At 39.8% G+C, this 21,303-nt stretch overlaps 1 protein-coding gene across 4 annotated transcripts in view; it reads left to right on the top strand.

Moving 5' to 3' along the window:
• Positions 1–21,303, top strand: part of TTC19 (tetratricopeptide repeat domain 19) — a 44,217-nt gene that overhangs the window by 4,760 nt on the left and 18,154 nt on the right. For 2 of the 4 annotated variants that reach the window (XM_077480302.1, XM_077480303.1), the window contains exons 3-8: positions 3,909–4,099; positions 9,456–9,566; positions 11,953–11,991; positions 12,774–12,830; positions 12,944–13,005; positions 18,875–18,969. In XM_077480302.1, coding sequence (XP_077336428.1) covers positions 9,465–9,566; positions 11,953–11,991; positions 12,774–12,830; positions 12,944–13,005; positions 18,875–18,969 — 355 coding nt within the window. In that variant the 5' untranslated portion in view covers positions 3,909–4,099; positions 9,456–9,464. The remainder of the gene's footprint in view (positions 1–3,908; positions 4,100–9,455; positions 9,567–11,952; positions 11,992–12,773; positions 12,831–12,943; positions 13,006–18,874; positions 18,970–21,303) is intronic. The other 2 variants (XM_077480301.1, XM_077480304.1) reach the window with 1 other exon arrangement.

Below are 21,303 nucleotides of genomic sequence, written 5' to 3'. Positions count from 1 at the left end.
CACACTTTTTTTTTTTTTTTTTAAGGTTATTAACCGATGAATCGATTAATCAAAACAATAATCTGCCAACTAATCGATTATGAAAATAATCGTTAGTTGCAGCCCTAGTGTGTTCTTCGTAGGTCATGTGACTCAAAACTACATAAAAAAAAATGTAACGGGTGGGTTCTTGCTGCGCTTTCAATGCATTTTAACAGGAAGGTGCATTTTTGTGGCTTTCTAACTGACCAAAAATGTAGCAGGCAAGATTTTTAACACCACAACAGACGCGCAATGGACCATTGTAAAAACATACATAGAATTTAAAGGGATGCATTTTTCTTGAGCTTTTCTTGCAGTAAAGGTGCCAATTACGACCAACAATGAATTCATATTCATTTAAAGAGGAAGTAAACCCTTTGAAACAACTTGGACCTATAGGTAAGCCTAGATTAAGGCTTACCTGTAGGTCCAAGCAATATCTCCTAAACCTATATGGTTTAGGAGATATTTGCCCGAAAATGGGCACCGCTGTCTACGGCGCATGCGCCGTAGACAGCGGCGCGCAGGCGCACTAAATGCGGCAAATCCAAGAATGGATTTGCCAAATTTGTCGACTCCCGTGCGCATGCGCGGGAGTGACGTCATCGCGGCTTCGCCGTATGACAGCGGCGGAGCTGCGAGGCGCGACTCCCATGCGCGGGAGTGACGTCATCGCGGTTGCGCCGCTGTGATTCGTCGGAGCTGCGAGACGCCACAAGCAACATGGATGCGGCGGACTACAGGGGACAGCGGCGACTTCGCTGGCTCCTGTGTCAGGTAAGTGACACATAATGAGCTACTATGCGATGCATAGTAGTCCATTATGCTTTACCTTTGCAGGGAAAAAAAGAGGAAGTAAACCCATCAGGGTTTACTTCCTCTTTAAATAGATTATATTAATAAAAAAAGTTGAATACAATAAATAAAAAAACCATAAAAACACTAAAGTTAGCCCAATTTTTTTTTATACAATATGAAAGATGTTATGCCGAGTAAATTGATACCTAACATGTCATGCTTTAAAATTGCGCACGCTCGTGGAATGGCGAAAAGCTACGGTACTTAAAAATCTCCATAGGCGACGCTTTAAATTTTTTTAAGGTTGCCTGTTTAGAGTTACAGAGGCGGTCTTTCGCTAGAATTATTGCTTTAACGATCACGGCGATACCTCGCGTGTGGTTTTATCACTGTTTACAATTGCGCGGTTGTGGGATGCTGTACCCAAACAAAATTGATGTTCCCTCCCTCCCTTGCACTATAAACAAAAAGAGAGACAATTTTGAAAAAAAATACTAACTTTTTTACTTTCTGCTATAAAACATTTCCAAAAACAAACAACAAATTTATTCATCAGTTTAGAACGATATGTATTCTGCTACATATTCTTGGTAAAAAAAATCGCAAGAAGCGTATATGGATCGGTGTTGTGATATTGATTGAAAAGTTATTGTGCCTACCAAATGGGGGATAGATTTATGGCATTTTTATTATTTTTATTTTTTTACTAGTAATGGTGGCGATCTGTGATTTTTTTTTATTTTTTTTTGGGGATTGCGGCGGAGAGATCAGATACCTAACTGACTTTTTTGTGAACCAGTGACATTATTACAGTAATCCGTGCTAAAAATATGCACTGTTATTATACTAATCACACTGGCAGGGAAGGGGTTAACATCAAGGGTGATCAAGGGGTTAAATGTGTTCCCTGCAGGTGTTTTCTAACTGTATGGAGGACTATGTGATTGGAGAAATGCACAGATCTGTCTTCCTGCTTAGCAGAAAGAAAGGATCTGTGTGATCTCCCCTGTCAGAACGTAGATCTGCCTTGTTTATACAGGAAGATCCCCATTCTATCACTGCGGGGAGCGATGGCCGGTGGCCATCAAGTTGGATCCGCTAATTGGCTCCCCCGCTGGCTAATGGGGGCACATGCCCACAAAAGCGAGTTCCCGAGCCGACGCACCCCAATGGTGATTTGCCATCTGAACATGCCACCTTGCCGCAGTATGACGGTGGCTGGTCGGCAAGTGGTTAAGATAAAAAGCCTTCAGTGTGCAGCAGCCCCCCTAATACTTGCCTGAGGTCCATCTCTGTCCAAGATTCTCTTTCCTGATTGGCTGAGACACAGCAGCGGCGCCATTGTCCAAAGTGAGCAAGCCAATGAGAGGAGAGAGAGAGGGCAGGGGCAGGCTGGGTCTAAATGGACACAGGAAGCTGTAACTTGGCTTGGGTGCCCACCCATAGCAAGCTGCTTAATGTGGGGGCACTGAACAAGAGGGAGGGGCCAGGAGCATAGAATAGGGACCCGAGAAGAGGAGGATCCGAGCTGCTCTGTGCAAATCCACTGCAACAGAGCAGGTAAGTGTAACAGGTTTCTTATTTTCATAGGGAAAAAAACGAGCCTTTACAATCACTTTAAGAAAAAAAAAAAAAAAATCCTTTTCTCTGTCTTAGAACCGGTGTTCTGTCAAAAGAGCCAACTCATCAGAATCTCCAATTGTCACTTCCTTTTTCTCTGCAGCAACAGTAATTGCAGATTTTGACAACGTGCCTGTTTACACAGAGCACAGCCACCATATACACTACAGTAGACAATATAAAGAGTGGGCATTTAGTACGCCCACTAGTAACCAACAAAATGGCCGCCTCCAAGGAGGCGACAACTTTTTTACTGGTTAGCCATTGTTGTATCAAAACAGCCAACTCGTTGTCTACCATAGCTTATATGGTGGCTGTGTTCTGTGAAAAGAGGCATGTCGTCTAAATCTGCAATTACTGTTGCTGGAGGAAAACCAAAAGTGACGTAATTGGAGATTTTGACGAGTTGGCTCTTTTGACAGAACAGAAGTGACGTCAGAGGTTGCTCCGGTCCTCCAAGGGCATAGAGCTGGGTGGGGGCCATCTTGCCCTCACTCAACTTCCTGACAACCAACGGCTGCACCGGAGCGTTTCCGGGTTTACCTTGGCGGTCGTCAAGTGGTTAAGGATCTCAAGAAATTAAATTGCCTGTCGGTACATCAGGATTGATTATATATTTATATACTATAATATTTCTCAATCATAGTTTATAGACATTATAACTTTCACACAAACCAATCAGTATACACTTATTGGGATTTTTTTTTTCCAAAGACATGTAGCAGAATACATTCTGGCCTAAATTTATGACGAAATTTGAATTTAGTGGATATTTTTTTAGAACAGAAATTAGAAAATATATTATTTTATTTGTTTTTTTTTTTTGTTTATATACGAAATAAAAAAATAAAAAAACTGTGGTGATCAGATACCACCAAAAGAAATCTCTATTTGTGTGAAGAAAATTATATATAATTTATTTGCGTACATTTATTGCATGGGTGTGCAATTGCCAGTTAAAGTAGTGCAGTGACGAATTGCAAAAAATGGCCTGGTCATGAAGGAGTAAAACCTTCCAGAGGTCAAGTGGTTAAGCTTTGACAAAAAAAAGTATAAGCTGATTGGTTTTTATGCAGAGCTGCACCAGATTGTGCACTCTCCAATTTTAGTAAATCATCCCCATTGTTGGATCAGCTGTCGCCCTACATTTCTAGAAGATGTCATGTGGTTTTTAATCCTGAAGTTAGTTTACATATTTTTCGGGTTTACTGAAAAAAGCTTAAAGCTGAAGGTTGGCTAAAACAAAAATTCTACAGCTTTAGTAACATTTCTGACCTGTAATGAAGTATATCCCACGCTGTGCAGGCAGCTGGATCCTGGAGGAATCTTCTTTGCAGAGATGCTTGTCCTCTTCCTGTCTCTAAACTCCTGGAGCTGCAATGGCTAGTAACTTTGATGGTCAGATCAAAGACCAGCTGTACTGCTGCTGTAGTAAATTCTGGGACTGATCAAGCTCTCCCCATTCACAGATTGTGTTACAGGCAGTGTAATCAGTGAAAGAACTTTTCTAAAAGGAGAAGGAAAGAGGATGATCATCTGTACTGCTCTTCTACCTGAAGACCCCAAACTGACATTCAGATATAGGAAGAGAACAGGCATCCCTGCACAGACAATTTCACCTGGATCCAACTGCCTGTACATTAGACACCCCGCCTGACTGGTAAGTAAGTTTGCACTAATACCGATATCAGTGGTGATACTAAGCATTTACACGAGTACCGATACTTTCAGGCTCGGTTCTTTCAACGGTCAGCGGGATTCCCCCACCGACAGCTGAAATGTTAAAAAAAAAAAAAAAAATAGCTGGCAATTACCGGTTGTTTAGGAGCAGGGCTGCTGCTTCCTTAACAACCAATGATTCATTTAGCTGTTAGTGGGTCCCCCTTTGACAACTGAAGTGTAAGAAAAGTCCCAGCATGTTGGCTATCAAAATATAAAAAAAAAAAAAAAAGCAGTCGGGCAATGTTTATAAACATTGCTCAGCCAATAAAACAGAAGGATAAAAAAAAGAAATATTGTTTCATTTTTTTTTGTCCTACTGTTTATTCATCTACGGATCAAAGGGATGAACTTCAATCTGCAGATGAAGTCAGTTTAAAGCAACCTTTTTTAGCTAAATGTTTGTTTAACCCCTTATTAACCATTCATTTACTCCTCGTTTTCCTTCCCCATTTAATTACTTCCCTGCTATTTTTATTTTTTTGTTCACTTCTATTTTATAAATAAAACTATTCATAATTAAAACTTTTATTTAAAATTTTTTTTTGCTTTAATATTTTTACATCTTTAAAAAAAAAAAAAGTGTATTTAATTTTTAAACTACTTTTCAATGCTTTGCTTTGTTTGCTAAACTTCAGCGTTAAAACAAACGACTTGTGTTTTTCCTATGTTAAGCAAAGCAATAGGTTTACCTTACTGCCCCTCCACAGCAGCACATACTCTCCTTTCCCTGTTATAATAGTGCTGGTTCTTGGTTTTTAGCCCAGTGCTGTCACATCTGAGGGTCCTCTGCCTTGTGTTTGCTCGGTTAACGTGACTCAGAACTTACACTGAGCTCTCTTTTCTTATTTCTGACAGCTAAAGAAGCAGTAAGGAAATTAAAGGATAGTTAACATATGTTGCTGGAGAATGGGGCATTTCCAAAGTTCTGTTAATTGGTCCGATGACATGGGTCTCATCCTATTTCAGTGGCTGCTGGGATGGGGGGGATCCCTTCTCATGCACTAAATGGTGCTCAGACATTGATGTGTGAGTGCCCTTCAGTGCGGTAATATTCTGAGCACAGGCCAGTAGGGCTGCAACTATTGATTAAAATCACATTAAAAATGCTGCGCTATCAAAGGTATAAGCATAAAGCCTCTGAACTGGTAAAAATATATCCTCTTCACCGTGGTAATAATAATCTATAAAATATATGATGAAAAAAGCCCCCCCCCCCCCCTTTTTTTTTTTTTTTTTTTTTATAATTTCACAATTTGGATCTATTTAGATTTCCACTGACTTATTTGATTTAATATTTTTCATCGCTATATGAATGCACAGTGTCACTTTATTATTTAGCTATTAACCTCCCTGGCGGTATTCCTGAGTCTGGCTCGGGTGAGATTTCAGTACCATAAGCGGTATTCCCAAGCCAGACTCGGGATCCCATCACAGGATCCATGGAGAGGGTTACTTACCTTGCCCCCTGGATCCAGCGATGTCTCCCCGCTGTGATCAGCGAGCCGCTGTGTCTCGCTCAATCTATCACCGTGCCGAGCTCCGTTCCCTGCGAACGCTGCGACGCAGGGGGACAGAGTTCGGCACCAAATTCTAAAAGTAAAAAATACAGTATACATATATATATAATTACACATCCCTTTTGTCCAGTGTCCTGCATGCAGTGTTAAATTATAAATACTATTCTTTATGCCAGGAAACTGGAGATTGTCCATAGCAACCAAAAAATGGCCGTTTACATCAAAAGTGCTTTTAGACCAGCTAGAAAACAGTGATAATAAATTATAATCACTTGCAGAATTGAGCGATAGTAATTTGTGGGGAAATTCGTCATCAAACACTGAAAGTAATGACAGCGACAGTTCTGCAACTCGTCACATTTCAGTGTTTTTAAATTCATTATTGAATAATTTTTATTATTATATGTTATAATTATAGTTATTTAATTATATAATTTATGATTTCGTATTTCAAATTTTTATCATACTCGGGATGCCAATTAGACTCTTCTTTGGATGGATTTAAGTAAATTATTTCTAAGAATTATAGGCCTACAATATAAAACGCCAAATTTCCATGCAAAATAATTGTACCGCTTTCAGCACCTAAAAACTGAAATAATCATACCGCCAGGGAGGTTAAGCACTTGTTGTTTTATATATTTTTCATCATATATTTTATAAATTTTTATGGTGTGGTGGTGTATCTTTCTTACGGTGTAGAGGATATATTTTTACCAGTTCAGAGGCTTTCTGCTTGTACCTTTTGATAGCGCCGCGTTTTTAATGCAATTTTAGTACTTTTACATGGTTTATGAGACATGTTTACTGCTTGCAGCTGATTCAAAGAGGATTTATTGGTTTATTATTGTTAGTAGAGGCTCACAGGATGTTCTATAATTGCAACTAACGATTATTTTCATAATCGATTAGTTGGCCAATTTATTCTATTAATCGGTTTATAATCTTAAAAAAAAAGTGTTTCATTTAGTTAATATGTAAAGTTTTAAAAAAAGGGCAATTTAGTATTAAATATTTGTATGCAGTGATAAATATATAACCAACTATATGGTTAGGGAGCAAAATCTCTAATCCACTCTGAGAATAACAGACAGAAGAGATATATTGTATGTACTATTAGGAGGTTGAGGTGTCCTTTTATGAAGCAGTGCAATCTATTCACTGCTTCATTCTCCGGCATTCACAGAGGAAATCTTTCTCCTCTGTATGCCAGTTTATAAAGCGGAGTAGATCGCTTCACCCTTGGAGGAGTGAAGCGATCTACAAATGCTTCTAAGACTGGAGAACGGCCCCTAATACTGGAATCTCGTGAGACTTTACGAGATTACAGTACTAGAAATTCACGATACACAGAGATGTCAATTTATTAAGCAGTGATAAATTATCACAGCTCAATACACTGACACGGTGTGATTAATGTTAGTAAAATAAAGAGTCCCCCTACATAATATATACATGTGTACACACACACACACACACACACACACACACACACACACACACACACACACACACACACACATTATATACACACACACACACATTATATACACACACACACACATTATATATACACACACACACACACACACATTATATATACACACACACACACACATTATATATACACACACATAAATATAAAAAATAAAAGTGCAGCGCTCAACCTCCTAAATAATGTGAAAATCATTTTTTCACATCATTTAGATTCACAATATTTAGATCCCCATTATTTGGGTTTTTTACTAAAATTTATACATTTTCTTAATAAGTCACATTTATATTCAGAGGTTAAGCGCTGCACTTTTATTTTTTCTGTTTCGTTGTGCCCAGTATCCTGGTTATAGTGATCAGCTGCTGATTTTTAAATAAATTTTTTTACTAAGCGCAGATTTCCTACTTCACACACATAAATATGACAGGGGGACATGGTTACAGTGTTGGGGGGGCTCTTTCCTCCTCAGATCCCCCCACATTCTCTCTTCACTCCCCGGTTCTCCACCTCTGAGCTGGTGAATCGGGGAGTGTGACACAGATCGCCAGTGAAGCGCTGAGATCCCAGCTTCATAAACTGGCCATTACTGTGTCATTCAATGAGGATTCTCAGCGTGTGGAGATAATCGGCGGCAGAACAAGTTCAAACACTTCTCCCCCCGATTATATCTGGTTTATAAACTGTTTATGGGCTGTGATCAGCGGCGATACTCTGGATCTCCACTGATCACTGCTTCATAAACGGACACCAGAATCTGGTAAATATCATTAGACTCAGATAAAAAAAAAAAAAAAAAATTATTTAAAGAAAGGAAAAGAAGTTTAAGACTGTTTTGCAGATTTTCAAACAGAACTGTAATATATTATATGCTGACCATACAAAAACATTTGTGTGTGTGTGTGTGTGTATATATGTAAGTGTATGTGTGTGTGTGTATATATATAATATATATATATATATATATATATATATATATATAATATTATTATTATTATTATTATTATTATTATTAATCATTAGTAGAGTCAAATCGATGTTTGTTTGTTTCCAACCACAGTGAAGTGAAAATTTGTAAATAGAAAACTTCTTGGTCAAGGCAATTTTTAGACAGTGTATGTGGTTTTGGTTAAGAAATTACATTCATTAAAAAAATAAAAAAAAGTTTAAATGCAAGTGAAAAATTTCAAACATTCTTTCAGTGAATGTACAAAGATCTCTCATATGAAAATTCTCTTTTGAAAATTGATCCGTGTGGCCAACATAAGGCTTGGTACACACCTATGCAGTTTGCTTTTGATCTGTTTTTGCAGTGCTTTTTGCTGTGCGTTTTTGATTTTTGCGCATGTGATTTTGCTGCAATTTTTGTTTTTTTCAAAAAAAAAATTTTTTTAATGCTTTTCTTTTGGTCAATTTGTTGTTGGGCAGATTAAAAAACACAAAGTGCTTCAAAAATGCATTACATGCTTTTCTGCAGCTTCTTCATTGACTTATATCGAACCAAAAAAAAGCACAGTTTTGCATTGAAAAAAGTCCTTGACCCTTTCCAATTACACAGCAGCTGAAAGAAGCCTTGATGTGAACTCGTCCCATAGTAAACCATGTTAAATGAACTGTAGTGTTTCTGCAAAAAGCACCAAGAAATACATAGGTCTGAACCAGGCCTAAGACGTTTCGTAACATCATGGGGTTAAAAAAACTAAAACGAGCCCTTTATAGTACAAAAAAGTGCAAATAATCACTACTGTAAGGGATTGAATTTTTTTTTTTTCTGTGGAACAGTGAAAGTAATATTTACAGTAGCAATTGTTTGCTTTTTTAAGTACTAATAAAGGGCTGATTTTAATTTTTTTAAATTTATTTTTACCTCATTATGTTACTGGCCGATTAATCGATTGTGAAAATAGTAATCGATTAATTTCATAATTGATTAGTTGTTGATTAATCGATTAGTTGGTTCGGCCCTACAGGCCAGTAAGATGATGTCCCCCTAGGAGGCAGGTCCATGACAGCCTGGGCTCAGAAGTAGGTTGAACAACGCTGGCTGTCATACAGCCTGAGAAGTGGTAGAATAGTAATATTGCTGAGGTCATCTCCAGAATAAAGGGGAGTATTGCGGCAAAAGCTGCTTTTATTTTATGTACTTTTTTTTTTTTTTTTTTTTTACAATAATGGCTGAGTTTTAAATAATAAGTTCTGCTATAAAGTGAATCTGTTGCTTTGCCTTGCTGCAACATAACCAAAAATGATTATATTGTTTTACTTTCTCTGTTATTTTGATTTAGCTCAGCATAATGAAAGGCGAGATGGATGAAGCAGAAGAGATTTTACATGGGACTCTTCATCTGGCTCAGGAAAACAAAAGCAAGCGTGCCATTATTTACACTTATGATCTGGTACGTCTGTTTTCTTTATACAGCTAGCTTAAAAAAATAAAATGTTATATCCCTAGTACTAGGAGGTCTCATTGTGTGAATGCAGGCTGGTGTACATCATCTTGCTCACTTGTAGAGCTGCCATGACGCGTCGACGTAATCGACTACGTCGACGTGCGTTCTGGGCGTCGATGCGTCACAGTGGTGGCAGTGCTTAGTATCTAGCGCTGCCCTCCATGCCGCCGTCCCCCCTCTCTTCTCCCCCGCCGTCCCTCTCTCTTCTCCCCCTCCGTGCCGCCGTCCCTAGGGGTGCAACTGATCGTCACCGATCCGTGATCCGAACGCACATGCCGCGCTCCGCGGTCTCGGCCTTAGGAGAGGCCGCAGCTTCGGCCTAGCTCCGAAGCGGCGGCCATCTTTCTACACCCAGGTGTTTACAATGTGATCGCTCCGACGGAGCGATCACTTGTAAGCAAACCGGCGTCATGACATGATGCCGGTTTCTCTCTCCCCTCTCTGTACTGATCTGTGCAGTGGAGGGGAGAGGTCGGATGGAAGCAGCCATCCCTCCATACCCAGCCAATACTCTGCCAGCCCGATATCTTGCCAGTCTCTGCAGTGCAATACTCTGCAATACAATACTCTCACTCTGCAATGCAATACAATACTCTCACTCTGCAATGCAATACAATACTCTCACTCTGCAATGCAATACAATACTCTCACTCTGCAATGCAATACAATACTCTCACTCTGCAATGCAATACAATACTCTCACTCTGCAATGCAATACAATACTCTCACTCTGCAATGCAATACAATACTCTCACTCTGCAATGCAAAACAATACAATACTCTGCCAGCCAATACAGTACAATACTCTGCCAGCCAATACAATACTCTGCCCGCCAATACAATACAATACTCTGCAATGCAATACTCTCAAGGTTATCCAAAGGATTAATTAGCTAATCAAAAAAAAACACTAGATTCATTAAAAAATAAAAAAAATAATCGGATAGTCGTTGACTAATCGAAAAAATAATCGATAGATTAGTCGACAGACAAATTAATCGTTAGTTGCAGCTCTACTCACTTGTATGCAGTGTCACCTGTGTGCTTACACCAGATTCCAGAAGACCTCTAGCACTTTGGTTGAGAAAAAAATTCCTCTAGTTAGGTTATATACACTGCAGTTGATTTAGCTGACCCTTTTCTTCCAGATCTTCCTCTGTACTAAGGGTTCTTTCAGACAGGTTGTGCTCAGTCCATTCGCACTGCTTCCAGCTTTCAACAAGAAAGCCCTGTATGGAGGTACAGGCAGAAAGCTGGAGGGCGAGGTGCAGGAGCCTGACATTGCACTCTTGATCCACTGATCGTGGGTGCAATACTTTGCATTCTCCTGTAGAAAAAAAATAATAAATGCATTTTTTTTTTTTACCTGTAAAATATGTGCATTTATTTTATCATCATAGTTGTTGTTTATTATTATTATTATTATTATTTTGTTAAAGGTAAACTCAATTTTTTAAGATGAATGCAATCGGTGACTCAAATCCTTCACAGAATAAAAAACATTTATTTAATGTAGGCTGAAAAAGGGTAACATCCAGAAAACAAGCAGCTTACATGTTTCAGCCCCCAGGGGGCATTAATCGTAGCTTCCTTTTGATTTTAGTTTAGACAAGGGGTAGGCAACCTGGGGCTCTCCAGCTGTTGTGGCACTACATTTCCCATGAGGCACTGCAAGGCTGGCAGTTACAATTACTCCCAGAGGCATGATGGGACTTGTAGTTCTGCAACAGCTGGAGGGCTCCAGGTTGCCTACCCCTGGTTTAGACCATCCTTGGTTATTGAGTGTGTCTTCAGGCTGCTGTGATCAGAACATAGTCCTTTTTGTGAGGCTGAATATTTTGATGAAAGGAATACACCTAACATATGAAGACAGACGATTTAACAAAAACAAATGCAGTTCCATGTTCTTTGGTACATAATCATTGAATGTATTTTTATAAATGCAAGCAGTGTAAGTACCTGGATTTGACTTGGTGCCAGCATTTTGCAATTCCCTGTAAGGCAGAGCACCTACTGGGAAAAGAAGAAGCAGCACAAGGAGCCATTCAGCTTTGTTGCAGTACACAGAGTGACAGAGCTAATCCATCTGCTGCTTCTTAGTTCCTTGTTGGCTTGCGAATGGGAAAGACCTGCTTGTTGGCATGTTACTTAACTGGAGCAGGGGAAAAAAAAATCAGGTCTTCTGCCCTGCCAGACAGGTCTGTGCAGTGTGGCATAGTTGTTTAAATCTCAGAACTGCATGGGTAGAGAATACTTTTTAGCTTTTTGGCCCAGGGTTTAGTTTAAATCAGAAATTATATTATGGGTTTTATTTCTATTTTCTCTTCTTTAGATGGCAAATGTGGCATTACTAAGGGGCCAGTATGACAATGTAAGTATACTGAAGGCATGTGTTTTTTTTTTTTCCTTTTTTTTTTAAATCTTTTTTGTTACAAAACCAAAGAAAATTAACTCGCACATTAGCTTAACCAGCCAGTCTGCAACCAACCACATTATCCTAACCATTTGTGTTAAAAACAGGAGTTTAGTTGGCACACGTTTGTAAATTCATGGGTAAGATGCAGAGCTGTAAGGCAGCCCAGTATTATCTGTAAATTTATGGGAGCCTCCATGGTAGAAGCACATGCGTTCTAATGAATAGATAGAGGGCAGGTGAGCCTGGAGGGAACCTAACCCTCCTTTTTAAAGGCCCAGGGGCACACTGGACACCCAGCACATGGCACAATGGCAGCAAAGATGTCCAGTGTGTTCTCTCACCAATATTGCGTCAGTAATAAACAACTGGCCACTGCCCCCATCTATAACTGGCCTTCACAGCAAGGAGCACATGGAAGGGCAACGCATGCAAAACAAACCCAAAGAAAATTCCCAGCTCAACTCGCCAGCCAGTCTGCACCCAAACCTGTGAGTGGAGGCTGTTGCTTGGGACCCATTCTTCTCTCTTTTTTTTTTTTTTTTTTTGTTTAGACAAATTTATAATTCACAAAGTAACACAGAGGAGCTCTGTGGTGTCATACAGTGTAATATGTTACAATTGGGCCATTTTATGTTTTTACAACACTTTACTTACCATTTCACCTATCCTAAAAATAAACACTCATTCCTATCTGGTGGTTAACTGAATTAACTGTTACATTTTGTTTATTTTTTAAGGCTGAAAAGTTGTTTAAGACCACCATGGTGTACATGCTTGAAAGTGGAATCAAACAGGTAAACATTTTTTGGCTGTCTTTTTTTTTTTTTTTTCCCCTTAAATCTCATTTTGTCTATCCATGCTCGATTTTTATCGGTATTTAGTATATTTTTTTATGTTTGTTTGCCAGGATGACAATTCATTTCTTGAGATCTCACTGAAACTCGCCAGTATCTACGCTTCTCAAAACAAGTAGGTAACTCCCAGTCTGCTACAATAAAAAAAGAAAAAGTGATTTCACATCAGCATGTTGAGATGAATGCTGGTGTGAAATATGGGGAAAGGGCTGAAAGGTCCGTTCTAACTGGGTTATACTTGCTTACTATTTGTGGACCATGTATATAATGATTTATTACAGGTACTTCTGTAGTGCTAACAATTTACACAGCATTTTACATTTACATCTGTCCTTGGCCTTAAGGAGCTTAAAATTGAAGGTACCTTTCTCACATGCATACATACCCAAGTTTTGGCTCCAGAGCATTTTTTTCTATTTTGGGCATACTAAGCTTAATTTTTGGCAATAAAATTACTTAAACCCCCAGACCATTATATATTTTCTGAAATCAGAGGCCCTGTATAATAAAAAGGTGATAGTTGCAAATTTATATGTCACCTGATAATTGCGCAACAGTGTTTTTTTCAGGAAAAAATATAATAAAATGAATTTTAGTGCAAAAACACACAATATAATACCTATATTTGGCTAAAATATAAAAGGTGAGGTTGCATTGAGTAAATAGTTAAAAAAAAACAAAAAAAAAAAACATTCCATGCATTCGTGATATCTCAAACTATGGTGTCCATAAATCACCATAGGTGTCGCTTTAAAAGCATTTTACATGGGGAGGGGGCGTGGCTATCATCGACATGGCTGGACATGTCAGTGGAGACCTCTGTCAGCCAATCATAGAATCCGCATCAATCCTGCATATTACTAGTAACTCGCGCTCCATAAATTGCTTCCTTGAGGTGCCCAGACATTATAGAAGCACCGCAGACTTATATTGTGGGCAAGGATACCCCCTGTACACCAGCCGATCGTCATAAAGAATTTCCCCACATGGATAGACAAGATGGTGTCAGCAGCCTTCCTCACACGCGGGGCATCACAGCGCCTACTGGAGCTACCTTGAAAGTCAGCACATCGGCGGAAGAGAAGACTGGTAAGCTGACCCTGGAGCAAGTACATGCCCAGCTTCTTCAGACAAGCACCTCCCTGACAGGCAAGATGGAGGAGATCAAAGTGGACATAGGCCTCATGAGACATGACTTGCAGCATGTTAGGGAGAGTGTGGCAGAAACTGAGAGGAGAATTTGCACCTTGAAAGATGATTTCTCCCCTTTCCCTGGTCTGGTGACAGCTGCTGAGAAACAAATCTCTTTCTGGTCCCAAAAAGCTGACGACCTTGAAAATCACCTTAGATGCAACAAACTCAGGATAGTGGGGCTCCTTGAAAAGGCTGAGGGCCAGAACATGGCTCAAAATTACCTTTCCTGATGCCAAGTTTTCTGCTGCCTTTGCTGTTGAGAGGGTGTCCCAGCAAAAGCCCCTATCCCTTGTGCAACTCCCAGGCCACTGCTGGCCAGAATGATCAACTGTAGAGATCATGATCTGGTGCTTCGTAAGGCCCAACAGAAAGGCATGATCAACTTTGAAAATGTGCAGATCTCCATCTTTCTGAATTTCTCGATCGAATTGCAGAAGCAAGAGTCAAGTTCAGAGGTTAAACGGAAGATGAGGGAAGATGGGATCATCTACTCAATGGCTTTCCCTGCTCGGTTGAAAGTGATTGATGGTTGTGTGCTCTTCCTCATTACCCCTGAAGCAGCTCAAAAATGGTTGAATGCAAAACGGTGTCCTTCCTGATTATTCTGAAATAACATTATTGTTGAGGAGATTCCTTTACCTTACTTGCCCTAGATCTACATTTTTCCTGCAACAAGTGCTTGATGACAATCCTATTACATACAAGTTCCATTTTTGTTTTTTGTTTCTTTTGTTTTCAAGTAAATGCCTTTGCACTGGCAGCGAATGTCTGCAGTTTTTCTGTTTCCTTTTTCCACTGTTTGGAGCAATACTGAACTATAGACTACCATTTCAGTTAAAAACTGGATTTTTTTTTTTTTTTGATTTTTTTTTCACCACTTTTTTTTTTTTATGCATTGCCTGTTTCTTGGTAGGTTTTCTGAGTTTCAGACTTGTTCTAGTCATGCCTGGTATGTTGCTGCCCTCTTCTGGACAAATCTGGAACTCCTTCAAATGGCTTCTATTGTCTACCTATTAACCACTGAGGGTGAAGGCTCCGAACTCTGGTAGTATTATACATGCTGCAAAAAGGGTATTATGTACATTTGACACTGTTCAGTCTGACACCTGTTTATTTCATTTAACAATAGCAATGTAGACTGTACTCCTTTCACATTCACATATGCTGCTGCAATGAGCAGGTAATCCCCCCGTTAATAATTATCTACTAATCAGTCAACAGTTACTAGCTACATCAGTTATTTATGGTTTGGCTGCAATTGTTACACCACTTTCCGTTTTGTTCATTGGTACATATATAGTTTTACTGTCATGCATTTTATCTCATATGCAATCTCATTCTTATTTCCTGATATGCTGAACGTAATTTTTCAAATTTTATTTTTTTATTTATTTTCTTGTTTGATGGCTAATCTTGGTACCTTTTTTGTCATGGACTTTGAGGGGGCTAGGTACCCCCCCCCCCCCCCCACAAGCATTCCCAAGTTCTTACCACAATACTTAAATCCAATGCTCACGTGATATGCCTTCAGGAGACGCATTTGGCTCCTGAACACATTGATCACCTCAAGAAGTCTTGGCTGCAGTGGACGAGCCATTCCTGTCATTCCTCTTATTCTGGGGGGGGGGGGGGCAGTGTAAAAGTATTGGTGCACTGTTCGGTATCATGGCAGTGTGTGAAGGTTCAGGCAAACCCCCATGGGAGGTATGTCTTGATCCGGGCACAGCTACATGCACTCCCATTTGTGATTATGGGTATTTACAACCCACCTCCTGCTAACCTACAGCTGGTTAAAGAGGCAATGGTTTTTGCTGCAATGTATCCAGAAGCCTATGTTTTAGGTGATTTGAACCTGCTCTTGGACCCAGTCATGGATAGACATGGTGACCCTCCAGCCACACAGTCCCAGACATTGTCTGCTTTCGGTTCCTTGGTCTCTGAGTTTGTGTTTCCAAGGGCATATTCATGGTCCATCCCCAGCAGAGGCCATCTCTCAAGAATTGATTTGGCATTAGGGAGTGATACATTTCTCACCAAATTGTCCTCTATTACATATCTGCCTAGGTGAGTGTCAGACCATTCACCTTTGTCACTGTCAAATGATACTGCGGCCACTGGAATCCACAGACCCTGGTTAGTTCAGCCCTTTTGGCTGTCCATGATTGGGTCCAATGACAGAATACCAGATCAACTAGCGGTTTTCTTGGAAGCCCGCAGCTCTGAACATGGTTCAATGTTTTGGGACACCTTGAAGGTGTATTTAAGAGGGGCTCTTAAGTCCACTATATAATTTATTAAACGTTATTCCTGACAAGACAAGGAAGATCTAGCAAAAAAGTAACAAACAGATGAAGCAACTTATTTGACAGCCCCAACTAACTAACTGTATCCACTGGGAGTTTGTCTCGTTTATAGTCGGACCATATGTCTGCCTCTGCAAAAAGGAAATCATTCTCAGCAGAAATATTTTGAATGTGGGAACCAGTCCAGTAAGTTACTAGCCCATATTGCTCGACAGCAGTTTGGTAGCTCTGTAGTGAGTAAAATTAACACGTCCTGATGGTACGGAGGACAGTTTGGCTGTAGATATACATGCTTGCTTTCCCGACTTCTATACAAGTATGTATGACTCTACCCTTACATTTACTAGTAAAGACATTGAGGCATACCTTTCCAATTTTATTTTCCCTACATTAACTCAGGAACAGGGGGAGATGCAGATATCACGGAGGATGAGGTCAGGGAGGCAGTAGCGTCTATGGCTAAGGGAAAGGCCTCGGGTCCTGATGATCTACCCTTGTAAATATATTGCAGATACCTGGACACTCTTGCCCCAGTTCTGGCACAAATCTATTCAACAGCATTTCGAGAGGGGAGACTGCCACCATCTATGTACTCTGCCACGGTGGTCCTTATTCCTAAACCTGCGATTGACCTGTCTGACTGTGTGTCATATCGGCCAATTTCTTTATTGAATATTGACTATAAAATACTAGCAAAGATCCTATCCAAACGTCTCAATGCAGTCATTCTTGGTATAATTCATCCAGACCAAACTGGCTTTATGCCAGGGAAGTCTACCTCTATTAACATATGTAGGACGCAACTAATAGCTCAACTTAGAAAATTTCTGCCTGAGTCCTGTGCGCTGGCTTCGCTAGACACCGCAAAAACCTTCGACTCAATAGAATGACCCATTCTTATGGCTGCATTGCGCTCATTTGGCTTTGGTGCTAAATTCCAACAATGGGTCTCTATACTTTATAGGGATCCTACGTCTAACCTTTTAGTCAATGGTCTCCTACCCCATCTATACAGCTTTGAAGAGGTACCAGGCATGGGTGCCCTCTGTCTCCGCTGTTTGTGGTCGCTATTGAGACGCTGGCACTAAGATTTCAGCCATCTCCTCTCTTTACTCTCTCACCCATAATGATGCCTTTAGACACTATAGGACTATATGCAGATGACATTTTATATGTGTAGGATACCTCTGCCTCATTAGGAATAGTGATGCAAATCATAGACCATTTTGGCACGTATTAGAGCCTTAAAATTAACTGGCAGAAGTCAGCCCTGATGCCCTTTTCCTTGCAGGCCCTTCCATGTAGTGATCCTCCATGTCTTCTTCAGGTAGTGACCTTGTTTAAATATTTGGGAATCATCATTACCCTGTCTCCTTTAGAGGCTTCCCAAGCAAATCTCGACCCTCTGGTTAGCATGATTAAAGCTAAAATTTCTGTCTGGGCCAAACTTCCCCTGTCTGTACCAGGTAGAATTAATCTCATTAAGATGATCCTTCTTCCCAAGTGTATGTGACTTCTCACATGCCTAAATAATTTTTTAAAACCCTGGACATGCTACGTATCGCCTTTTTTATTTTTTATTTATTTGGGCCAACCATAGGTGGAAACTTAAATTCTCCATTCTGTAGCACCCTAAGGCTGATGCTGGCATGGCATTGCCTAACTTATATTATTATATAGCTGGGCAGCTATGCCATCTGACAGACTGGTTGGGACTGGCTATGCTGGTGGTGGTTGAGTCATATCTCGCCTATGGGTGTTCTTTCCGAGAGGCAAATCCACTTTGCACTTTGTAGTGCAAACTGACATGGACAACCTCAGGAACAAAGTACAAAGATGAAATCTGTATATAGAAAACTGGTTGAACCATCTAATGAAGATGAGATGCATCAAATAAGCCCTACACATTTCATGGATTTATTCCACTCTTCAGGGGCAAATGCATTAAAAAATTGTGAAAAAAATAAATAAATAAATAAATGGATAAATAAATGGATTTTATCTTTATACTTTGTTCCTGAGGTGGTCAATGTCCTCTAGGATGGCTGTCATATATTTATTATACAATGTATTATCTTGATGTAGCGGTCCTATATTACACAATGGTATCATTTTGTTGTTGTTCCCAGTTCTACCTTCAAATGTTTGTTATATGTTGTCAATATGGACACAAACCTATGAATTAATTTTTCCAAAATGTTATGTAAACATTAGTAAGCAATAAACATTGTGTTTCTACACTGATTGCTTTTCTGTTGCCTCACATACCTCAAATAAAGTCCCATCCATTTCCTTTTTGTTTCTACTGAATCTGGGATGGAGACATATTCACATACATTTCATTTAAATTCCCACAAGGTTCCCCCCCCCCCAGAAAACTGCAGAAGATGCAGAAAAACTTGATACATAAATCTTGATGTTGATTATTGAATACAGAGTTGCCATTTCACTTATTCTGCTTCTTTTTCTGTCCTTCATCCAATACAGGAAGGATTTGGCAGTGGCAGGATATCAGTTCTGTATCTTAAGTTTGGAGGAAAAGACTAAGATGGAAAAAGATCTGCCACAGGACATATTAACAGGTGAAGTGATTTTGTCATACAATAGCAAACAAAACAGTATAAGACTGCATTGTATAATTTATCAAATGCTCTTCTGTAATAAGATAATCTAGATTATTACTCTTTATTTTTCTTAAAGTGGAACTTCAGTAATTTTTTTTTTTTTCATCTATTAAATGTTCTGCTCTTGTGTTTAATTTTGGATAGTAAAATATTTTTGTTCTGCCAGTAAATACCTTATACAGCCAACTTCCTGTTTCTTATGACATTGCATACAGCTCTCACTCTCATGAGAGTTTGCCAGGAAGGGAGGGGGGATGAGTCATAAGAGGGCAAATGAGAGCTTCAGAGCTGGAGGTGTGTGTCTGTCTAAATCCAGGAAGTGAATAGGCAGCAGCTTCAGCTGCCCACAGTTAAAATGGCTGCAGCCAGACTTGGTGGAGGGAGATTTCTTCAAAATATTTGGCAAATACAGAATCACAGTATTTATAAAATATGCAAAGTGGTTGGAGGGAAGCTTCAGAATAGCAAAGATGTTTTTATTACAAATTATGCAAGCAGACTGCAGTTCCTCTCTAATGTTTAATGGAAAAATTGCAACATTGCAAGATAGGAGAAAGGCACACTGTGAAACTGTGTTTTATACTGTATATGGTGAAGCAAAAGAAATGCGTATGTTCCATTCTTTCGGATGGACATTAGGTCCAATGCCCTATACTGAAGTAATCTTTGTGAAGTTGATTAACAGTCTAAGGAAAGCCAATGGGGTTGATTTACTAAAACTGAAGCGTGCAACATTCTAAACCAGCCAGCTACCATTTTTTTTTTTTTTTTTGTCAAAGCTTAACTGAACAAGCTGAAGTTAGAAGCTGATTGGCTATCATGCATAGCTGCACCAGATGTTGCACTTTCCGGATTTAGTAAATCGACCCCATGTATTTTGGAAATCTGCATTCCCTTTACCAGGGCTAATAAGAGACACTGTGATGAGACACTGTGATGGAGGCAACTGATACATGGGGGCTCTCTGATGGGGCAACTAATCTGAGTCCACTTTGATGGGGACAACAAATCTATGGGGCACAGTAATGGGAGCAACTAATCTTTGGGGGCACTCTGAAGGGTCAACTTATCTATGGGGTCATTGTGATGGGGCAGCTAATCTATAAGGACACTGATGGGGTGACTAATCTAACTGTAATGTAACCACTTGATCACCACACTAGTGCAATACAATCGCTTGCAGAGTGGCCTCATTCACTTTTGGGTTGCAATTGGCAGGTGGCAGTGGCCGCTGAAAGTGACAAGGCATATAATTCCTGCCGCAGACGCAGCATGTGTGCACCCTTGCCTGCTGCCTCTGAAGATAGAGGGGAAACAGTTGAAGGGGGGTGGTAAAAGCGTGAGTCAACCACAAGGTTTTTACCACCCACAACCTCATGTGTGAACAAGCATTTATGCTGTATGCATGTAAATGTTTGTGATAAACTTTTAGACTTTGTTCATGGTCATGGTGCTTATGGCTGCATACATGCTGCAGCTGTGATGCCATGCTTTACGGGCGTGGCAAAACTTAAACAGAATTTCATTTATGAAGGGCTACGCTGCCACCCGATTGTAGTTCTGTGGATCTGCACTGCAAGCAATGCATTCAACTGCGGCGTGGTAGTAAATCAAGTGCGCAATTAAATCAGGCAATGAGAAGGCAAAATATTGCCTGTCAAACACCTCTGAAAAGCGATCTGCCGCATTTGTGAATGAGTCCTTACAGGCCAACAACACAAACTCTCCATTAGCTGGCAGCGTCCTAACAGCAAAAGAACTCTAAGCAGCAGTGGCTACATGTGTTGTGAATACAACCTTAGGGTCACCATACACAATCTGACCGTACAATCTCCGTATAACCAACACACAGGGATCTGTACAGAGGGACAGATCAGTGTCTGTTTCTTTCCAAGCTGATCTTTAGTAAAAAGCTGCACATATTATACACATTAACGCTTGTTAGGCTCACACTTAACCCCTTGATTACTCCAAGATGTTAGCCCCTTCTCAGCCAGTATCATTAGTACAGTGACAAGTATATAGTACTATCACTGATCACTGTATTAGTGTTGGTGATGGCAGTGTCACAGTCCCCACTATAAGTCGCGTGATCACCACCATTACTGTATATAAAAAACAAAAAATCCTGTGTCTGTGTGTATGTATGTATGTATGTGTGTGTGTGTGTGTGTGTGTGTGTGTGTGTGTGTGTGTATATATGTATGTGTGTATATATATATATATATATATATATATATATATATATATATATATATATATATATATATAGTTGTTGACATTATAACTTTC

The sequence above is a fragment of the Lithobates pipiens genome, unplaced genomic scaffold (assembly GCF_037356315.1).
Source record: "Lithobates pipiens isolate NorthernLeopardFrog02 unplaced genomic scaffold, aLitPip1_a1.2 Scaffold_16, whole genome shotgun sequence".
Classification (NCBI taxonomy): Eukaryota; Metazoa; Chordata; class Amphibia; order Anura; family Ranidae; genus Lithobates; species Lithobates pipiens.
Note: the sequence above shows the minus strand (reverse complement) of the source record. Positions and strands in the feature narration are given on the sequence as shown.